We start from the raw sequence: 18294 nt of genomic DNA on the forward strand, positions 1-18294 counted from the left end.
TTCTGCATTTAGTGTTCCGTGCAGCAAACACGGTCTTAAAACATCACTTTCTAGTCTTTTTGATGTAGATAAACTAGCTAATGTCAGATACCGGAGCATAGTAGCAGAGTTGTCAGATAAAAGTCATCCAGATGTTTTTTTTAATTTTTTTCAATGACAGGGTTTGAATAAAGGTTAGAAAAGGTCAGGATGGCATTTATCCCTTTAGGGGAATGACTCGAGTTCATTCTGACAGCACAAGGAATGGTAGAAGTTGAAATATGTATGTGTGGGTGCTTGTACATGAATGTTCCCATGTGTACGTTTTTAGACTCTTCACACTTGATTTAACCGTGCGTCTTATACCAGGATTATGTGCAGCTGGATTTAAAGTGTGCTTGTGGTAGACGCAGCAGAAGCCAAGCTCACATTTCCATTTCATGTTAGGATACAGAGTGACATACACTATATATATTTCCATCCTTTAAAGTCGGCAGTGAACACCTTTAGTCCATCCTACAGCTTCCATTAAATCCTCTTCGACAAGCATGTTAATCTGTGTCACCTGTTTGATTTAGCATGGACTTCCTGGTTTGATTTCTGCACAAGAACATTCATTTACTACCTGTAACAACACTGATATGTGCAGCCACATGTGTCTCTAACCTCCGCCAGAGGTGGGTTGGATTATTAGAACTGAGAATTCTCTTAAAGATCCCATATTATGCCCTTTTTGGGGTTCGTATATTTAATCTATGTTCCTACTTTTGTACGTTCACAATAGCTAAAGTCCGAAAAAAGTGTCTGCTTTCATGTACTGCTCCTCCTTGCTCCCTCTACGCTCTGAGTCCGTCAGCTACGCTCTGCTGAGCCCACACTGTTAGACCCCACGTGGGCCAAGTCTGCTCTGATTGGTCTGCCGATCCGCTCTGCCGTAATTGGTCAGTTGCTCAGCACGGTTCTCGGAAATGTCCCGCCTCTTTTACAATATTGGGAATGCAGCCACTGGCTCCGTCCGAGGGGAACAAAAACATTAGCACCTTAGCACTATCAATCAATCAATCAATTTTTATTTGTATAGCGTCAACTCATAACAAGTGTTATCTCGAGACACTTTACAAGAAGCAGGTAAAATACCTTACTCTTTGTCTGTTGACATTACAAAAGAGCAGGTAAAAAGACCTTACTCATTCTTATGTTACAAAAAGCAGGTAAAAGCCGGCCTATCCATCATGATCACTTTAGCAAAGCAGCAAAAGTTACAGTGGTAAGAAAAAACTGCCTTATTAAAAGGCAGAAATCTTCGGCCGGATCCCCGGCTCATGGTGAAACAGTCTTCACAGGCCTAGACTGCGCCGGGCTTGGAAAGGGATAGGGGGAGAGATGGGATAAGATGCAGGAAGAGGGATAGAGAGCAAGGGGGTGGGGGGAGGTAGACCGTCCATCAGCAATCCGGTGGGGAGGGGAGGGGGTGTGTGTGGGGGTAGGGGGTTGTTCTGGCAGACCACCAACCCACGATCGGGTGGGGGGGCAGTGATGGTGGTGGGGGGCAAGCCGTCAACCGACGATCTTGAGGAGCCTAGGAGAGCTCAAGAGCTCCCAGGAAAGTAGGTGGTTAGTGACTGAGATTTATAGATAGATACATGCAGTAATATGATGTACTGTATATGCACAGAGAGAGAGAGAGAGAGAGCGAGAGAGAGAGAGAGGAGCTCAGGGTGCCAGTTCCCCCGGTAGTCTAAGCCTATAGCAGCATAACTAAGAGCTGGTCTACACCAGCACCAGCCCTAACTATAAGATTTATCAAAAAGGAAAGTTTTAAGTCTATTCTTAAAAATACAGACTGTGTCTGCCTCCCGGACCCCGGCTGGAAGGCGGTTCCAGAGGAGAGGAGCCCGATAACTGAAGGCTTTACCCCCCATAGTACACTTGGAGACTGTAGGTACCACCAGCAGGCCTGCACTCCGGGACCGCAACGCTCTCGAGGGACAGTACGGCACTAGTAGCTCCTTCAGGTAAGATGGTGCCTGGCCATTTAGAGCTTTGTAGGTGAGAAGAAGGATCTTGAATTCTATTCTAGACTGTATAGGGAGCCAGTGCAGAGAAGCCAGGACAGGAGTGATGTGGTCCCATTTCCTGGTTCTGGTCAGTACACGAACTGCAGCATTCTGGACCAGTTGAAGAGTCTTTAGAGATTTGCCAGAGCACCCTGACAAAAGAGAGTTACAATAATCCAGTCTGGAGGTAACAAATGCGTGAACTAGTTTCTCTGCATCACTTTGCGACAGGATATTCCTGATCTTGGATATATTACGAAGGTGAAAGTAGGCTGTTCTTGAAACTTGACTGATGTGAGAGCTAAAAGACATATCTTGATCAAAAAGAACTCCTAGATTCCTAACAGTGGTGCTAGATGCCAGGCTGATGTCACTAAGGACAGTCAAATCACTAAAAAAAGCCTCTCTGAGGTTTTTAGGGCCTAGCACAATAACTTCAGTCTTGTCTGAGTTAAGTAGCAAAACATTTCTGGTCATCCAGGTCCTAACGTCCTTAAGACACGTTTCTAGCTGACATAACTGACTGGTACCATCGGGCTTCATTGATACATAAAGCTGAGTATCATCTGCATAACAATGAAACTGTATGGAGTGTTTCCTCATAATATTTCCCAGAGGAAGCATATATAATGTAAAAAGAATTGGTCCAAGCACTGAACCTTGTGGGACTCCATGGCAAACTTTAGTGTGCATAGAGGACTCATCATTAACATGTACAAACTGAGATCGGTCTGATAAGTAGGATTCAAACCAACTTAAAGCAGTCCCTGTAATTCCAAGCAAATGCTCCAGTCTGTACAACAGGATTCGATGGTCAATGGTGTCAAAAGCAGCACTAAGATCTAACAAGACGAGCACAGACAGAAGTCCCCTGTCTGAGGCTAGAAGTAGATCGTTTGTAACTCTAACTAGTGCAGTCTCAGTGCTATGTGCTACTGCAGGCTACGGCATATCGTGGGCGTGCTACAGAAGTTAACGGGCCAATGGGCTTAGATCAGTGATCTCACACTGACAATGACGTCGGACTGACTAATTTTTATCGAGGGGGGCTAGAATCGAGCGTTACATGCGGCTAATTCTACAGCTAACGGGGACGTAGGAGAAGCCGCGTTTCCGCGGACTTTGAATTTTTGCACATAGATGTGGCTAAACATGCACAGGACACATGGAAAACACACTGAAGAGCATATAAAACCAGAAAAAGCATAATATGGGACCTTTAAGAAGAGAATTCATGTGTTTATCTCACGATATCCACATAAAATCTCCTGGCTAATTCCTGGTGGAAAGGTGCTGGTGTTTGTGTTCAGACGTACAATAGATTGAGTCTGGGGCTGTGTGTACACATGTGGACCTCTACCAAACAGACATGATTTGATAATGAATTATTAAACGCCTATCAAACATATGAGCTATTGCTCCCACAATAACAGTGGTTTGCTCCTCTGTGCTGGTGCCTAGAAGGTCGCTCTGTTTACTGTACAAATTGAAGGCTTTTGAAATTTCAATGTGCCTCCTTCACCGTTGTTTGAGCGTTGTGCTGGCCAGGACAGGCTCGAGTATGGGCATGAATGAGCAATGTTGTTTGACTGTGTATAAAATATTGACCAGTTGCTCACTGTGTGATATTGAGCGTGTTTGCGGAGCCTTTCCGAGCATCCCAACAGGGGGGAAATCGAAGAAATGTATTGGAGAGAAAAAAAATCTCACTTTTTGACATGCTCTCTGCTTTTCCTCCAATATGGAAATGATGTGCTATGATTCGTCTTCTGAAGCAAGCTTGATTTGTTTAAATATTGACATGAGCTCAATACTTTGTAAAACTTGCTTGATTCCTGTTTGTCTCCTTCCACAGTTAGCAAAGATTCTTTCAACCTTGAACAGTATCTCACAAGATAACTTGTTGAAATGAAGAGTATGAAGTTGGTTTGTAAGCGACAAAGGGCAGTGTGAGATCGGTGTCTGGTTGAGAATTCCTGAGCGGTTGCAGGTAGATGTGCAGATGCTCAACACACTTTCGTTTTCAAACTGACATTTAACTTTGGGTGTTCAAGGTGTCCCGCTGAGCATCCCTCTTAGCTCTATAGAGTTTTGTCATTGTTAATCTTTTCTGTTTTATTCACACCTTTTAAAATATCTCTTTGTTTTTTTTTGTTTTTTTGTGTATTGGCCCCTCTACAGCTCCGTTTTCCCAATCACTCTCTGTCTCGCCCACTGACTCTTTCTTTCACACACACACACACACACACACACACACACACACACACACACACACACACACACACACACACACACACACACTCTCTTTTTTGGTACAAGCTCTGTGCACGCTCCAGCTTGTTTTTCTCTCTCATACTCTCTCCTCCTTTTCCATTCCCTTCATCTCTTTGTTTAATTTTCTAAAACAAGCCTTTACTATGTCAAAGTGGTGGTGGAACTTCAAACTTTTGTCCTGAGGCACTGCGCAACACACACACACACAAAAGCACAGCAGTGTGTGTGTGGTTGTGGTACGTCTGGCTCACTAGCCTTGATTAAACTATAGCACTCTTTCTAGTGTAAAATCTACACACACTTACAGTCAAACACATACATGTATTTAATAGATAATGCATATAGGTTTAGATATTAACAGTAATTCAAATAACAAATCTGCCCCTGCACACACTGACACAGTTCATAGGTACTGCTCTTTCACATTATGTCAGTACTAAAAATTAGAATTTGTTTATTAGGGGATTTTGGGGTCCAATATCGGTATTAGGGAGAGACAAAGTCCAATACCGATCTCTATTGGTCTTTTCTAGAGATAAATACAGATATACACATTTATTGTGTTGTTCCCTTTAATGCAGTTTATCAAACACTTGTGGAAAAGATATAATATGGAGAAGATAGGTACCTAACTGGAAAGTAAATGTGCATGTACGTGCATCAACTCTTGACAGTCTGGAGAGTGATCATGCTTGTTGTAATCCATATAGTGCCCTCTGCTGGTGAAAGAGAACTGCTCGTGTAATACAATGAAACTCAAGTGAAATGCAATTTGGCTATTGAATACAAATCTAGTAATATCTGCGCATATCTGTGATACCGATAGTCACTAGATATGCTAATATCGACTGATTAATCGGCCAGCCAGTAAAATCGTCGCGTTGTTCCAACCTGCTGGCTCCAGTGATCCTGTCCCGCCCCTATACTGACACGCCTCAGTAACCTTCAATGTCAGCTCAGTGGTGAGACGACTTGTCTGTGACATTAACGTTAAAGCAGAGGCGTAGCAGAGGTGTTGAAGTCCTGCCTTGAATGGGTGATATTCATAGGTGCTGCTTGTCAACAGGCAAGGCAGGCAACTGCTTGGAGCCCCAGACCAGTAGGGCCCCCCTGAGGGCTCACACTGCTTGGTGTCCATATTTGTGAAAAAGTGATGTGCTCCCATGAGGTGGGTTTTGGGAGAAAAAAAAAAATCCTGACACTTTTTAGACCAACTCTCCTGTCGCTGACACAGCACCACAGGAAGTGTGGAGTGGCTTTTACCCACGCCCATGATGCTTTGAGCTGTTGGAATACACTTGACTGAACATTTCTACGGTCCAACTGCTTCGCTCTGAATTGGAACAAGGAGCTAATTGAAGAGATGGTCATTAATGTCTGACTAAAAATAGCAGAATGCATGAGCTCAGAGGATTTTTCTTTTGTTCTTTTGTCTTCAGTGTCTGTATCCATTTGTCTGGGCTCTAATTGTTTTTTCCAGTTTACACTCATTTACACGAGTGTCCCTGCCAAATCAATTTCAAACAATGTGAGAAATGGAAGCGTTCCAAAACCATCAACACCCCATCAGAGCACATGGAAGCTGCCGATAACCTCACACCAGTTTTGTTTTTGTTCAATCCCCTCTGTGACTTGAACAAAGTTTTCAACAGACCCTCTGTGTTACTACAGAGAACTGAATGTGCCTCAAGGTCGTCGACATCTAAAGCGGACTGCAAAGGTGTTTTAGAACTCTGTCTTCAACAGTTTTTGATCCGACACAAGTAAATCAATTCTTTGAGCAGAATGTCTTTTGCAGCAGTATTGGTGTTATACTATTGGTATACATTTCTTTAAACCTTAAGACCTTCTCCAGCAGCACTAACATTAGCATTTTTTCTTCCTTGGATCATATTTATTATTATATTATTTATTTGCCAAGAATCTGCAAAACTTAAACCAAAGTACCGGTAAGTTAGTATGTTAACAAATGTCCTTTTGTATGAGCATTATTTTTATTCTCATTGTGCATGAACGTATAGCTTTTGCATTTGTGTTTTAGATCAATTCAAACAGGACTTTTAAAAAAAGTGATCTGCTGAGGCAAGACTACTGACAGCCTCTGGTGCCTTCATGCTTTCACTATATTTTTAAACTGTACAAGAGTTCACATAAGATGAAAAACATGATGTTATGATCAACTGAGGTCAAAGCTTTCGGCTGCAAACTGAATGAATAATTTAACCGCCTGTTGTTTTAATTTGTATTTCATTCAAACAGAGTTATGCAAAAAACATTTCCTTCATATCTGCTCCTGAGAGGTTTGTTCTCTTTGGGGTTCATAAAGCTGAGGATGTCTGTTAATCGTGATTATGGACAGTGGTTCTACTTTTACAAAGAGACACGTTCACTTTGGTTCCAAAAGTCCCTCTCTAGAGATGTTCTGCCTTCACCTCACTTTTTCATTTTGCAACTTTGTGTATAAACCTCTGCAGATGTGTGTGTCTGTGCCTGCGGCTCAGTCTTCTGCACCGATAAAGGACGTGATTGAAGATTAATGATGGAAGTGGCTTTGGCTGTTCAGTCATCACCCTTTATAGGACTGCCGCTGCATTGAACTCCTCCCAGGTGTACGTCTTTGTGTGTGTGTGTGTGTGTGTGAGTGTGTTTGCTATTTAAGCTTGGTTGCCTGGTGATTCAAAGGCATCCTCAAACTGGGACTCGGCCAATACTGTAACCTTGTCCATCTCTTTTTCAGTTTCTTTCTATGATCAGTGGTAAGAAGGTTTTAGGAAGACACAAATGAAACTCTCAGAGTGCCATTGCTCAACCAAGCTACACCTTCATTACGTCTTTATACATTCTTATTGGTTTCACATCCCAATCTATAAACTCATATTGCGTGGGGCGGCAATAGCCTAGTGGTTATGTCACACACCCCATATGCTGCAGGCCGTAGACATCATTGCAGCGGCCGTGGGTTCGAATCCAACCCTCTCCTCCCAACATGTCCTGTCTCTCTTCAGCTATTCTATCCAATAAAGGAAAACAGGCCCCAAAATAAATGTTATAACATTGAATTACAGCTTTGCAGACCCACATCAGGATTGCACACACTTGTCGAGATCCCGACTTCACATCTGTGTGATGACGCTTTATGCCTGATGTGGACTAATGGCTTATTCCTCGATTAGGCATTAACAACATGGATGCTTCCAAGAAGACAGTAGGTGAGGGGCTTAGTGGACCACTGCACAGAGGTACATCAAGTGTGTGGAAATACTTACGAAGAAAACAGTACTACTGTAACTTGGAAAATATGCAAATCTGCATCTAAATCTGTGACTGAACAGGACAGTGAGAAGGCAAAAACAAGATGTTTAAACTGAGTTTTTCTCTTTCCTAACTGTGACTTTTTTTCTTTGTACTTACTTATATGGGAGTTGTAGCACACGTGTTATTGTTGCATACTTGCTGCTGTTTCTTTATGTGCTTACTGTCTGCTTTCAGAAAGCAGCAAATACATTAAGTTTTTCTATTAAGTATTCCCTTCTCCTGTGGCTTTGTTGAGAACTTCTTCAGTTTTTATGAATGTGGGTGTGGCTGAGATGTGCTTGGCTTGTGTGCGTGTGCTGGTGTATGTGTACATATTTTATATTTTATATGCTGCAGCTGGATTGCTCCAACAGAGTTTTGTTGTATAACATGCAGTGACAATAAAGATCTATCTATTTTTCTATCAGCCACTAGATGACATAGAGTAGCCTAGCATGACTGCAAACCCTTACACACAGCATGTAGAGAAGCAGCGGGAGCTCCCCCTCTGGCTCTGCCACTCCACTCTCTCCCCTCTAACACCTCTGTTACAACCTCTGTGCCCCCATTGGAGGAAGTATCATTTTGTCCCCTCATTACGCCTCCTTGAAGGCAAATATCGCACATAGAACGGGCAGTCTGAACAGGGCTAAACTTAGGGGCTTTACCCTTGACCATTTTTTTTTTTGAGCTCATTTCTTTCCATTTACCTTTTTTTTCTTTTTTTTATATCTCGTTATAAACTTTTAAAACCTTTAGTGCCTGTGGTTTGGGGCTCAAAAGAACATTTCTGCCATGGTTAATACATTTATCTTCTCATCCTTTCTGTTACTCCTGTGCTCTCATTATAGGAATGAATAAATAAATAATGACATTTGACATCTAAAATTGTCCTGTTAGCCTTGAATTCTGCCGTGTCTTTCTGAAAAGGGTCACAGCGGAAAGAAAAGAGAGTATGACAGCTTTGAGGTTTGTAGCAGATGAATACCATGCATCTGACATTTTGGGTTCAAATTTGATTTATATCTTGTCGCAAGTCATCTCTGGTCCTCTTATCTGCTGCGCTGTCACTCTGCAACATACAGTGTCAGATAAAGTGGAAGTGACACTGCAGCCGGCTAACAGACAGCCTGAGCTTTGGCTTGCATTTCAATTTGACTTTTGAATATAAACAAGAATTCAGTTACGGTATTCCAGCCTTGACACCAAATGGCAACTAAATGTCTGATTCAATTCATATTTTTAGCAGTTTAATGAGAAAACTCAGCGCTCTCAACCTGACCTAAACCCTGTGTGTCAGATGCAGTCCAGGCAGATCCCTTCAGCTTCTGACACAAATGTCAAACGGAAGCACAGACAATATGCAGAATCTGTTGTACGGGGGGGGATTCCTCAAAAGCTTGTTGCGCATGAAGTGAAAACAACATGTCGTCTTCATAGCACAGGCAGTTAGCTCTGTAAACGGCTCCTCTGTTTGCCCTGCGTCTTCTCCCAGAGCTGTCTTCAAATACACGTCTACAAGATCGCCACCTAAATGTGTCTTGACATCTGCACTTTTAACAAACCTCGTGGGGATGATTTTGAGTTTACACAGATGGTTAAAAATAACCCACAAGATACTCCAGAAGGGGACTCAGAGCTGAGAGGGGCCCTTGAATGAACCGAAGGGGAGTGCACATGTGTGTTTGTTGTGTTTCTGTCTACTGACACTCAACATGTGTTGATGTGTGCATATGAAGCCACAGATGTGCTAAATGTTGCCAAGTGCTGTGCTCATGGTGGATTAATGCTGGGTCTTTGTAAATAATAAAACAAAGAGTACCGTCTTTGTTAACTGTCGCTGAGATAACATCTGTTGTGAATTGGCACTACACAAATAAAGATGAACTGATTTATTTATTTAAGATAATGGCACTTATGTGATTTGTTTTCAATAAAGTCCTTAAAATCAGAACAGGAAGAGCCAAAATCCTGAAAAAAAAATCAGTTTTTTTTTACATATAATCAAATTACTTGATGAAGCTGCATCAGAAAACTTTCCTCATACACGGATGACTACGATATTTGAGATTCTGCAAAATGAGTTCAAAAATGTGTCGCAGTGTTTTCAAGTTTTTAAATCTTGTTTCTGTGGCAGCATACCAGCGTATACGTGCAACTTTAAAGGTCACATTTTCTGCTCCTTTTCAACCGGTTTAAATAAGCCTCAGAACTCCCCAAAAATTGTCTGTGAAGCTTCTTTCCAAAAATCCCCTTTGATCCTGTATTTGATCATGTCTATAAACCCCTCTGGTTCAGCCGTGTTCATAACAGGCTGTTTCTGTGTCTGTACCTTGAAGTGCCAAGGAGCTGTGTTCGACTTGCTCCTCTCTGGAAGGGGGCATGGCCTGGGCTTTCTTGCACCATGCCCTATTGTTTATGTTGAGAGGGCAGAGTCAGAGGGCAGAACAAACACCTACTGTAGCTGTGGGAGTGTCACCCACCTGGGGGAGGGGTTACTGCCCTTTGTGATGTCATGAAGGGAGCAACTCAGTAGGCAAAAAAAGTGAAGTGCAGAAGAAGTTTTTGATGCTCTAGAGAAACCGGCATTTGAAGGTAGGTAAACCATCATAATCACTTAAATAACTTAAAGTGAAGTCTTTGTCATGGAGTGCTGCAGTGCTGTAAGTAGAGGCATTTTGTTTGGAGCATGTGCAGCAGTGTTTGTTTAGTTACTTTCACTGCCAGAAGGGGGAGACAAAAGTACCAAACACAGAACGTTCTGCTTCCAAGTACTCCTGTATCTGTAGAGCATTACTTGTTCATGTTGGACTCTTTAAGGACCCCTAAACTGACAAAAAATATCTGATAAGATTTCTGCATTTATTGGTCAATGATCAAAATAGTCATACATCATTGTGTTACTGAAGGACTAACATCCTGGGCATCCCACTGAGTCCCCTGTTGGAGTTTTTCTTTTTTTCAGTTAGCTTTGCTTTGTTCTCCAAAGGAAAGGATGAAGAGATATAAGAATCAAAAGAACCCTGACTCAAACCATCTCATAGTAAAAGTCTGATAATTCACCATGAGATAGCTCATACAACTTCTAAGAAAAGCTAAATTATTAAATGTATCTCTGTCAAGATAATACAAGCATGCAGAGATCTGGATGCAGAATTACATACATAGTTGAAAAATAAAGCCTTTGAAGGGGGGAAAAAACACACCAACACACCAGTTGGCTTAGATATGAAACAGCTGGCTGTATTACCGAGAGCATACATACAGTCAAATAGTTCTTGCTCATTCATAATAAATCAAGTGAATGTTCTGCTGCCAAATCACAGTTTCTATAAGAGCAACTCCAAAAGAGATGGAAAGAAGAATGATGAAAAACGTGGTCATGTACCAGATGTTTTAGAATTGGTTGAACCATAAACACATAAATAAAGTCTGTTATTGTGCCTAAGTGAGTGAAAAAGAAAGGGATAGTGGAATAAAGAAGAAGAATAGTTGCAGAAAGGAGAAAGAGAGAGTCTAAGGGATGACAAACCAGCAATTCTAGCTGGAGAAGAAAGGAAGGTGAGATGGGAGGCAGGATGAATGGTAATGGGCAACAGGATGAATGAAAAGTGACTCTGCTGCTGGCTGTGAAGAATAAGAAGAAGAAGAAGAAAAGAGGGAGGAGGGATTACTAGATGAAACCATGAAATAAAAAAGAAGCAAGTTATAGCAGGTCAAGGTGAGAGTAGAAAGAAACAGGAGCTCAAACAAATGAAGAGGTATGATTTAAATAGTGTGGTATGAGTTGTTACACACTGCACACACACTGTCACTCCTCTGGAGATTGTGCTGTAACTCTGTCTGCCTGTTGTGTGTGTGTCACTGCCCCACAGTCCACTCAGAGGTCAGCTCTACCTGCATACAAATATGTCTGCTGCATTGGTGCAGAATGTTTTCTCCAGGCTTTTTTAAAAAACAATATAATTCATATTCACATAGAGTACAAACAAGTTAAACATTCTGAGGAGGTTTAGAGTTAATATGAGTTATACTCGGGGAGTATATTATAATATAACCAGTGCATTATAACAATCACAGAGGCTGCAGTCTTTTAAGGAGGTGAAATGTGTGACTAAACAACATTAAAAGGAATCACTGAAGTGCTGCTGATGCAGAGAAATAAAGAAAGGTAAGACATAAAAAATCATGCTCTCTAGATGTAAAAAAAAATCTTGTTGGTGCAGATCCCGAACGTGTGTTTAGTAGATGTGTACGGTGAGCGGTCGGGTAGGGGCTTGAAAAATTTGAAACATTTTGGGAATAAATGTCATATTTTAATTTGAGATTTTTTGCAAAACAAATTTAATAAAAAGATTGTGTTTTCTTCCAGAGCTAGGTAACGGAAATGAACTTATTGAGCGTAACAGTAGGTGTGTTATAAATAGCTCATCTGCTTAATATTTTTTTTGTTTTTTTTTCACAAAGAAAGCATGACAACAATGTAAAGAAAACCTGACCTGGCATTAGCAGAATCTCTAGATATTGTATCCTCGGAAAAAAAAGGTTGTATTAGTTTCTCCTCCACCATTGTTGTTGACAAAACTGATATCATAAGTCCTGCCCCTTCTTCAGTCAGTGAGGGAGAAGTGACATTGACGAGTGTGGCACTGTTCCAAAAGTTGCACTGTTTTCGACCAAAAGTGCTGTGAGCACAGAGATGAAAAAATATATATATCTGCTGCTGGAACATTTTTGCTCTCTGGATGCTGAAAAAACTGAACTGCATGGGTTTTGTTCTGAAAATGGGTGCTGCCAGTGCAAAAAGCGCTGTCTGACACATCTGCCTTATGACAATGCATAATGGCTCTGCAATTTTAAAATGCTTAATTTTGATGGATGTTAGTTGAGACCTACGTCAGTTTTATGCTTTCCCAATTCAGAGAATACACAGTGTTTTCCACCTGTTCCCACATCTGCATTTTGAACAGCATCAGTTCAGCGGTGTGTATCAATACAATCCATAACCACTTGTTCAGAATGACACAGGCATCAACAGGGTGCATGCTTTTTGTAAACAACAGAATGATTAGGTCTGGATCAAACAGGAAAACAACAGCGATGTATAAGTTGCTGTACTACTATCTATTTGACTGCTAATTAGGACTGTGAATCTTTGGCTGTCTCACGATTCGATTTCGATTCTTGGGGTCACGATTCGATTCAGAATCTATTTTCCATTCACAATGATTCATGGATCCATGGATTCAAAGTATATTTTTGAATGAGTACATACTTCAGGATCTACTCCAGTCATCCGTGAGACTGGCTGAATTTATTGCTGCTCCATTCGGCGTTCGATTTTTGGAAGTTATGAATCGATTTAAAATCTCAGAAGATAAGAATCTCGATTTTAACATAAAACACATTTTTTTTCCCACCTCCACTGCTGATGGCGTTGTTGTCTCTGACGCAGTAGTTCAGTTTGTAGTGACTTGCGTTGGAAGCTGGAGGGTTGTTGGTTCTAGTCCTGTTACGGTCCTGTGGAATTTGGTCAGGTTGTTGGAGAGGTGCCACCAGATAATGTAACTATGTTTTCTTGTTCTACTTATGTATGTACTTATGTAAGTATTCTACAATTTAAAGCTGATTATTCTTTGACAGCCATTAATTTACCCGGAGTTCAGTTTTTGCGTGGGGAATTGCTGATACAGATTCAGCAACCAAGCTATTTTTTTATGAACAAACAAAATAAAGCTCCTGGTAGACAGCCTGAAATGAATACCGATGCCTCTATATAACCTGTTATTATTTCTATGTAGCTGTTTCTAAAAACTGTAATCTCTGCCATTGGGTAAGTGTTGGATGAGGTGATATATAGCATGCTGCCAAATCAGCTTTTTGCTCTCACTGTGCACTGCAAAGATTCTCAAAGAGTGATATGTTTGACAGTTTGAAAAGAAGCAGGATGGCTTTTTTTTTCAGAAAACACTACCTATGCATGCAGGAAAAGGTCCGCAAAGACATAAAACAGACAGGTTTGTCCACAGCGGACTTCAACATCAACACATACTTAGAGCTTAAATGAAACAGTCAGGCCAAGACATATGCTTAACTCAGCTATAAATTAGGTCCACTTCTGACTGATGTCAAATCCAGAAAACAACCAAAAGGAGTTTGTTAATTTCCTTACAAGCCAAGCACACAGTTACTAGGAGTAACTGGTTTCTGCACATGTCAGAACAAACAGTCGTTACACTGTTTATCGGTGTATAAATTGGTGCATTTTTGGTGTGAGTAAGGTACACAATGAAAGTAAGTGGGAACTCCCTAACACTCACTATTTTTTCTCTCCTTTTACTTTGAGCACAGCAGCCGGGCTTCTGCAGTTCACTGTGTGATTCTATTAAACAGAGACACACAAGGCAGCCTGTGCTAATTCTTATTTATACTGATTCATCCCCGCTCTCGTACAGGCCGAGTGCAGTGCAGACGGTGGAATACATTACTGCGAGTAAAGCCACTTAGAATTGCTCCATAATACCCAAGAATTCATTCCTGGGGTGTGTTTGTGTGCGGATGTGTTTGTGTGTGAGGCAGAAGACAGAGGACTAGGATACACGTGAGTGTCTGTGTATATGTGTTTGGAATATGGTTAAATGTGGTGCCCTGTCACTTGTCATTTTTGAGTCAAAGCCCTCTTGTCAGAGCCACTTGTATCCAAAGAGAAGTGATGTGACTAGAGTTATGGTAGCTAAGTGTGTGAGCATGTGCATACATCTATGCATTATGATGCATTTACATATCTGGAACGACTCTGTGTGCGTGTGCGTGTGTGTGTGTATGTTGGGGGCAGTGTGTGTGTGTGTGTGTGTGTGTGTGTGTGTGTAAAGTTGCCTGGGAGGGTAACCTTAAGAGGGTCAGTGCCTTCAGAACAGCTCTCATCATCTTCAGTGGACACTGGCTCTATCGCTTTAATTGCAAAATGCTGTTGTTGTAGCTGCTGTGTAAGCACAGCGCATGTCATATAAGTCAATGTATATTTCATGAAGCAGATATAAGCACTCAGGCTCTCTGAAAATGTCAGTGTGCATGAGTATGTGTTTTAATGCAAGTCTCAAAGTGTCTATTTTTCTCATCTCTCCTCATTTTGTCATCCTCGCTCTTGTCACGACCCCTGCCTCAATTACGAGTCGGTGTCTGATGGCCGTTTTGTCCCCCTCTCTATCCCCAGGTGCTGTCTCTGGGTGCAGATGTGTTGCCAGAGTACAAGCTCCAGGCGCCTCGCATCCACAAGTGGACGGTGTTGCACTACAGCCCCTTCAAGGCGGTGTGGGACTGGCTCATCCTGCTGCTGGTCATCTACACCGCCATCCTGACGCCCTACTCAGCCGCATTCCTCCTCAACGACCAGGTGAGCTCTTATCCAGGTTTTGAATCATTCATGTATATAACCTAGTAGTCACGAAAACAAATGGGTTCCAAGGACTTAAAAACTTAATCATGATACTTAAATCTTGTCTAGATTAGTTCAGATGTTACTTTATCAAAATAGGAAACACTCAATAATATTTGAAATGGAATGGTAAATGGATTTGAGCTTGTACAGCGCTTTTCACACCACAGGTCACACTAACCCATTCACACACTGATGGCAGAGGTTGCTATGTAAAGTTTACATCAGTATTAACTTATCCCATTCATACACATTCACACGCCGCTGATGTAGCAGTGGGAGCAACTTGGGGTTAAGTGTCCTGTCAACATGTGGCTGCAGGAGCTGGGGATCCATTCCCGCTAAAAGACAACCGACTGAGCCACAGCCGCCCCCAATTTTAGAGCTCAGCTTTTTCTTTTGCAAGTTCGACAACACTTTTCCCACATGCTGGATAAGTAACAATCAACATACAAACACACACACTGCATATATTCACACATCCTCCCTCCACGTCACCATTAGCCAAAAAGCTCACCCAGACACTGAAGCTCTTGTAAATGGCTTTTCTGTCTTGAAACTTGTAAAAATGATTACATAATAATTACACTCAAACAGAATCACTGTGGGTTTTTTTTTTCTTTTTCTCTAAATACTGTCACACAGGCAGCAAAACTGTTTCATTATGTGGTTTAGGTGAACTTTTAGCTAATTGCCGTTGCGCTGAACATGCTTTCAGCTCTAAGTCATTTTGAAGATTGGCAGAGTTTTCATATTTACACTGTTTTATTGGTAACACAGCCAGGACATATAATGTGTGTATTGATGTTTTTTTCCACAACAATGAACAGAGTAGAATATCCTCAATGAATGCTACATAAGTGACAAATAAAGTAATATTAAACAAACTGCATTTCACTGGCGCTGCATTGAACTTGATAGGCGTAGTTTATTTCAAGATAGTCACCCCTCTTTACTCTTGACTTGTGTGTTGAAGCACCGTAGCTTCTCACGCGCCTTGAATCCTGGTTTTGTTTCAATTTGTCTACAAACATATGCAAATTACCCTAACACCCTCTATGCTAATCCATTTAACGGAGGTAATCACACACAACTGTTCTATTTTTAAAGCATTAGACTAAAATGTGCATCGTCCTCTTTCTCTTCTCTATTAATGTCTCTCTCTCTGTGTCAGGAGGAGGCAGCCATGCAGAGCTGTGGTTACTCCTGCTCTCCTCTCAATGTGGTCGACCTCATAGTGGACATCATGTTCATTATTGACATCCTCATCAACTTCAGGTCTGATATGAAAATGCAGCGTATTAGTAGTTGTGTTATTTGAAACAATAGTCATAGTTTAGCAGCAGTGTATTTGTTGTAATTGAAATAACAGCAGCAGCAGTGAAACTAGTCAATGGAAATACACAATAATCTGCATGTCTATTTTTCCAAATTGGGTGCTTTGTCCTCATTTATCTGTTATTAGGCCTGGTTGTTAGGAGAACCTGAGAATCACAAATACAACTTATCAGAGCTGGATACAATATTTTCATTGTGTGCAGTTCCTCTTCTGTTTTGATTTATTATTATTTAATTATTAAATAGTTCAGGGACTTAGAGGTGCTCACCCTGCCATGGTTCTCTGCTGGAAAACATTCAATTGCTCTCTGCTGGTGGGGAGTGAGTCCTTGCCCCATGTGAAGGCGTTTAAGTATCTTGTGGTCTCGAGTGAGGGTAGGATGGACCGTGAGATAGACAGACGGATTGGCTCGGCATCAGCGATATTGCAGTCGTCGCAGCGGGCCGTTGTGGTAAAGAGAGGGAGCTGAGCCTGAAGGCGAAGCTCGCGATTTACTGGTCGATCTTCGTTCCAACCCTCACCTATGGTCATGAGCTGTGGGAAGTGACCGAAAGAATAAGATCGCGGATACAAGCGGCCAACATGATTTTTCCCCCAGAGGGTGGCCGGGCCCAGCTTTAGAGATAGGGTGAGGAGCTCAGACATTTGGGGGGAGCTCGGAGTAGAGCCGCTGCTCCTTTGCCATGGAAAGGAGCCAGTTGAAGTGGTTCTGGCATTTGATTTGGATGCCTCATGGACACCTCCCATAGGAGGTTTTATGGGCATGCCCAACTGGGAGGAGACCCCGGGGCAGACCCAGAGTTAGCTGGAGGGATTATATATCCGGGCTAGCCTGGGAACGCCTTGGGATCCCCCAGGAGGAGCTGGAAAAGATGGGGAGAGGGAAGTCTGGGTGGACCTTAGACCTTAGATAAGAGGAAGACAACGGCTGGATGGTGTATAGTACAGGGGCTCAGTTTTAATTTGAAGGTTAATTGCTCACAGTTCACAGATAGAATTCTTGTCGACGAGTCATTTGCACAACAAGGGGTTTAATTACATGGAAGATATGGGAAAGCTCTTTTTCCATGCTGTCTTGGCAAGGTCTCCTTCCGAAAGAGTTTTCAATCTCATGGGACTTTTGTTTTGAGACAGAGGTTAAAACAAAAAAAGGATTGTTGTAGTATTAATCAATACTTGAGGTAAATGGTACAAAGTTTATTTCACAGTATTAGCCATATATTTGAATATCATTTTCTTTCTTCCACTTAGGACAACATACGTGAACACTAATGATGAGGTGGTGAGCCATCCGGTGCGAATCGCTGTCCACTACTTCAAAGGCTGGTTCCTCATCGACATGGTGGCCGCCATCCCCTTTGACCTGCTCATTTACCGCAGCGGAGAGGAGGTACGGTGTGAAGGAGAGAGAGAGAGAGAGAGAGAGAGAGAGAGAGATAGACGGTAGGCTGTTTATATACCTGTGAAGAGGTGTGAGGGAGGAAAAGACAAGTGGAAGACAGACGGAGGGATTAGAAGAACAGGAATGAAATGTTTAGGTGGCAGTCTGATGATTTAATGGAAGGGATTAGAAAGAGAACGGTAAAAACAGAGAGGAGGGCTGCACAGTAACGGAGACAGGGAATAAGAGGAGAAGAAAAGAGAGGCCGAGGTGGGTTTACTACTTGTTTCGTAATTTAATTGTCTCCACAGGGAAGCTGACTGCAGCCACCTGCAGTGGCGCGTCAAAAGAAATGTGTCTGCCTCAAATCAAACAAAGTTGTTTAATTATTTTTTGACACATATTGCAATGACAGGACACAAGCTGATAAGGGAAAGAACCAAACATGCATGCTTCTTCATATAAGCATCTTATTCTTCAACGGATCCTCATTAAATAATTGAGCTGTGATCATTGGGGTTTCCAAGAAGGACCT

General features: G+C 41.9%; 1 protein-coding gene across 1 annotated transcript in view; it reads left to right on the top strand.

Moving 5' to 3' along the window:
• The window catches only part of kcnh2b (potassium voltage-gated channel, subfamily H (eag-related), member 2b), a 48600-nt gene that overhangs the window by 12400 nt on the left and 17906 nt on the right, over positions 1–18294 (top strand). The window contains exons 2-4 of the mRNA XM_061065121.1: positions 14809–14997; positions 16214–16317; positions 17630–17780. Coding sequence (XP_060921104.1) covers positions 14809–14997; positions 16214–16317; positions 17630–17780 — 444 coding nt within the window. The remainder of the gene's footprint in view (positions 1–14808; positions 14998–16213; positions 16318–17629; positions 17781–18294) is intronic.

This window comes from Labrus mixtus, chromosome 19 (genome assembly GCF_963584025.1).
Source record: "Labrus mixtus chromosome 19, fLabMix1.1, whole genome shotgun sequence".
NCBI lineage: Eukaryota > Metazoa > Chordata > Actinopteri > Labriformes > Labridae > Labrus > Labrus mixtus.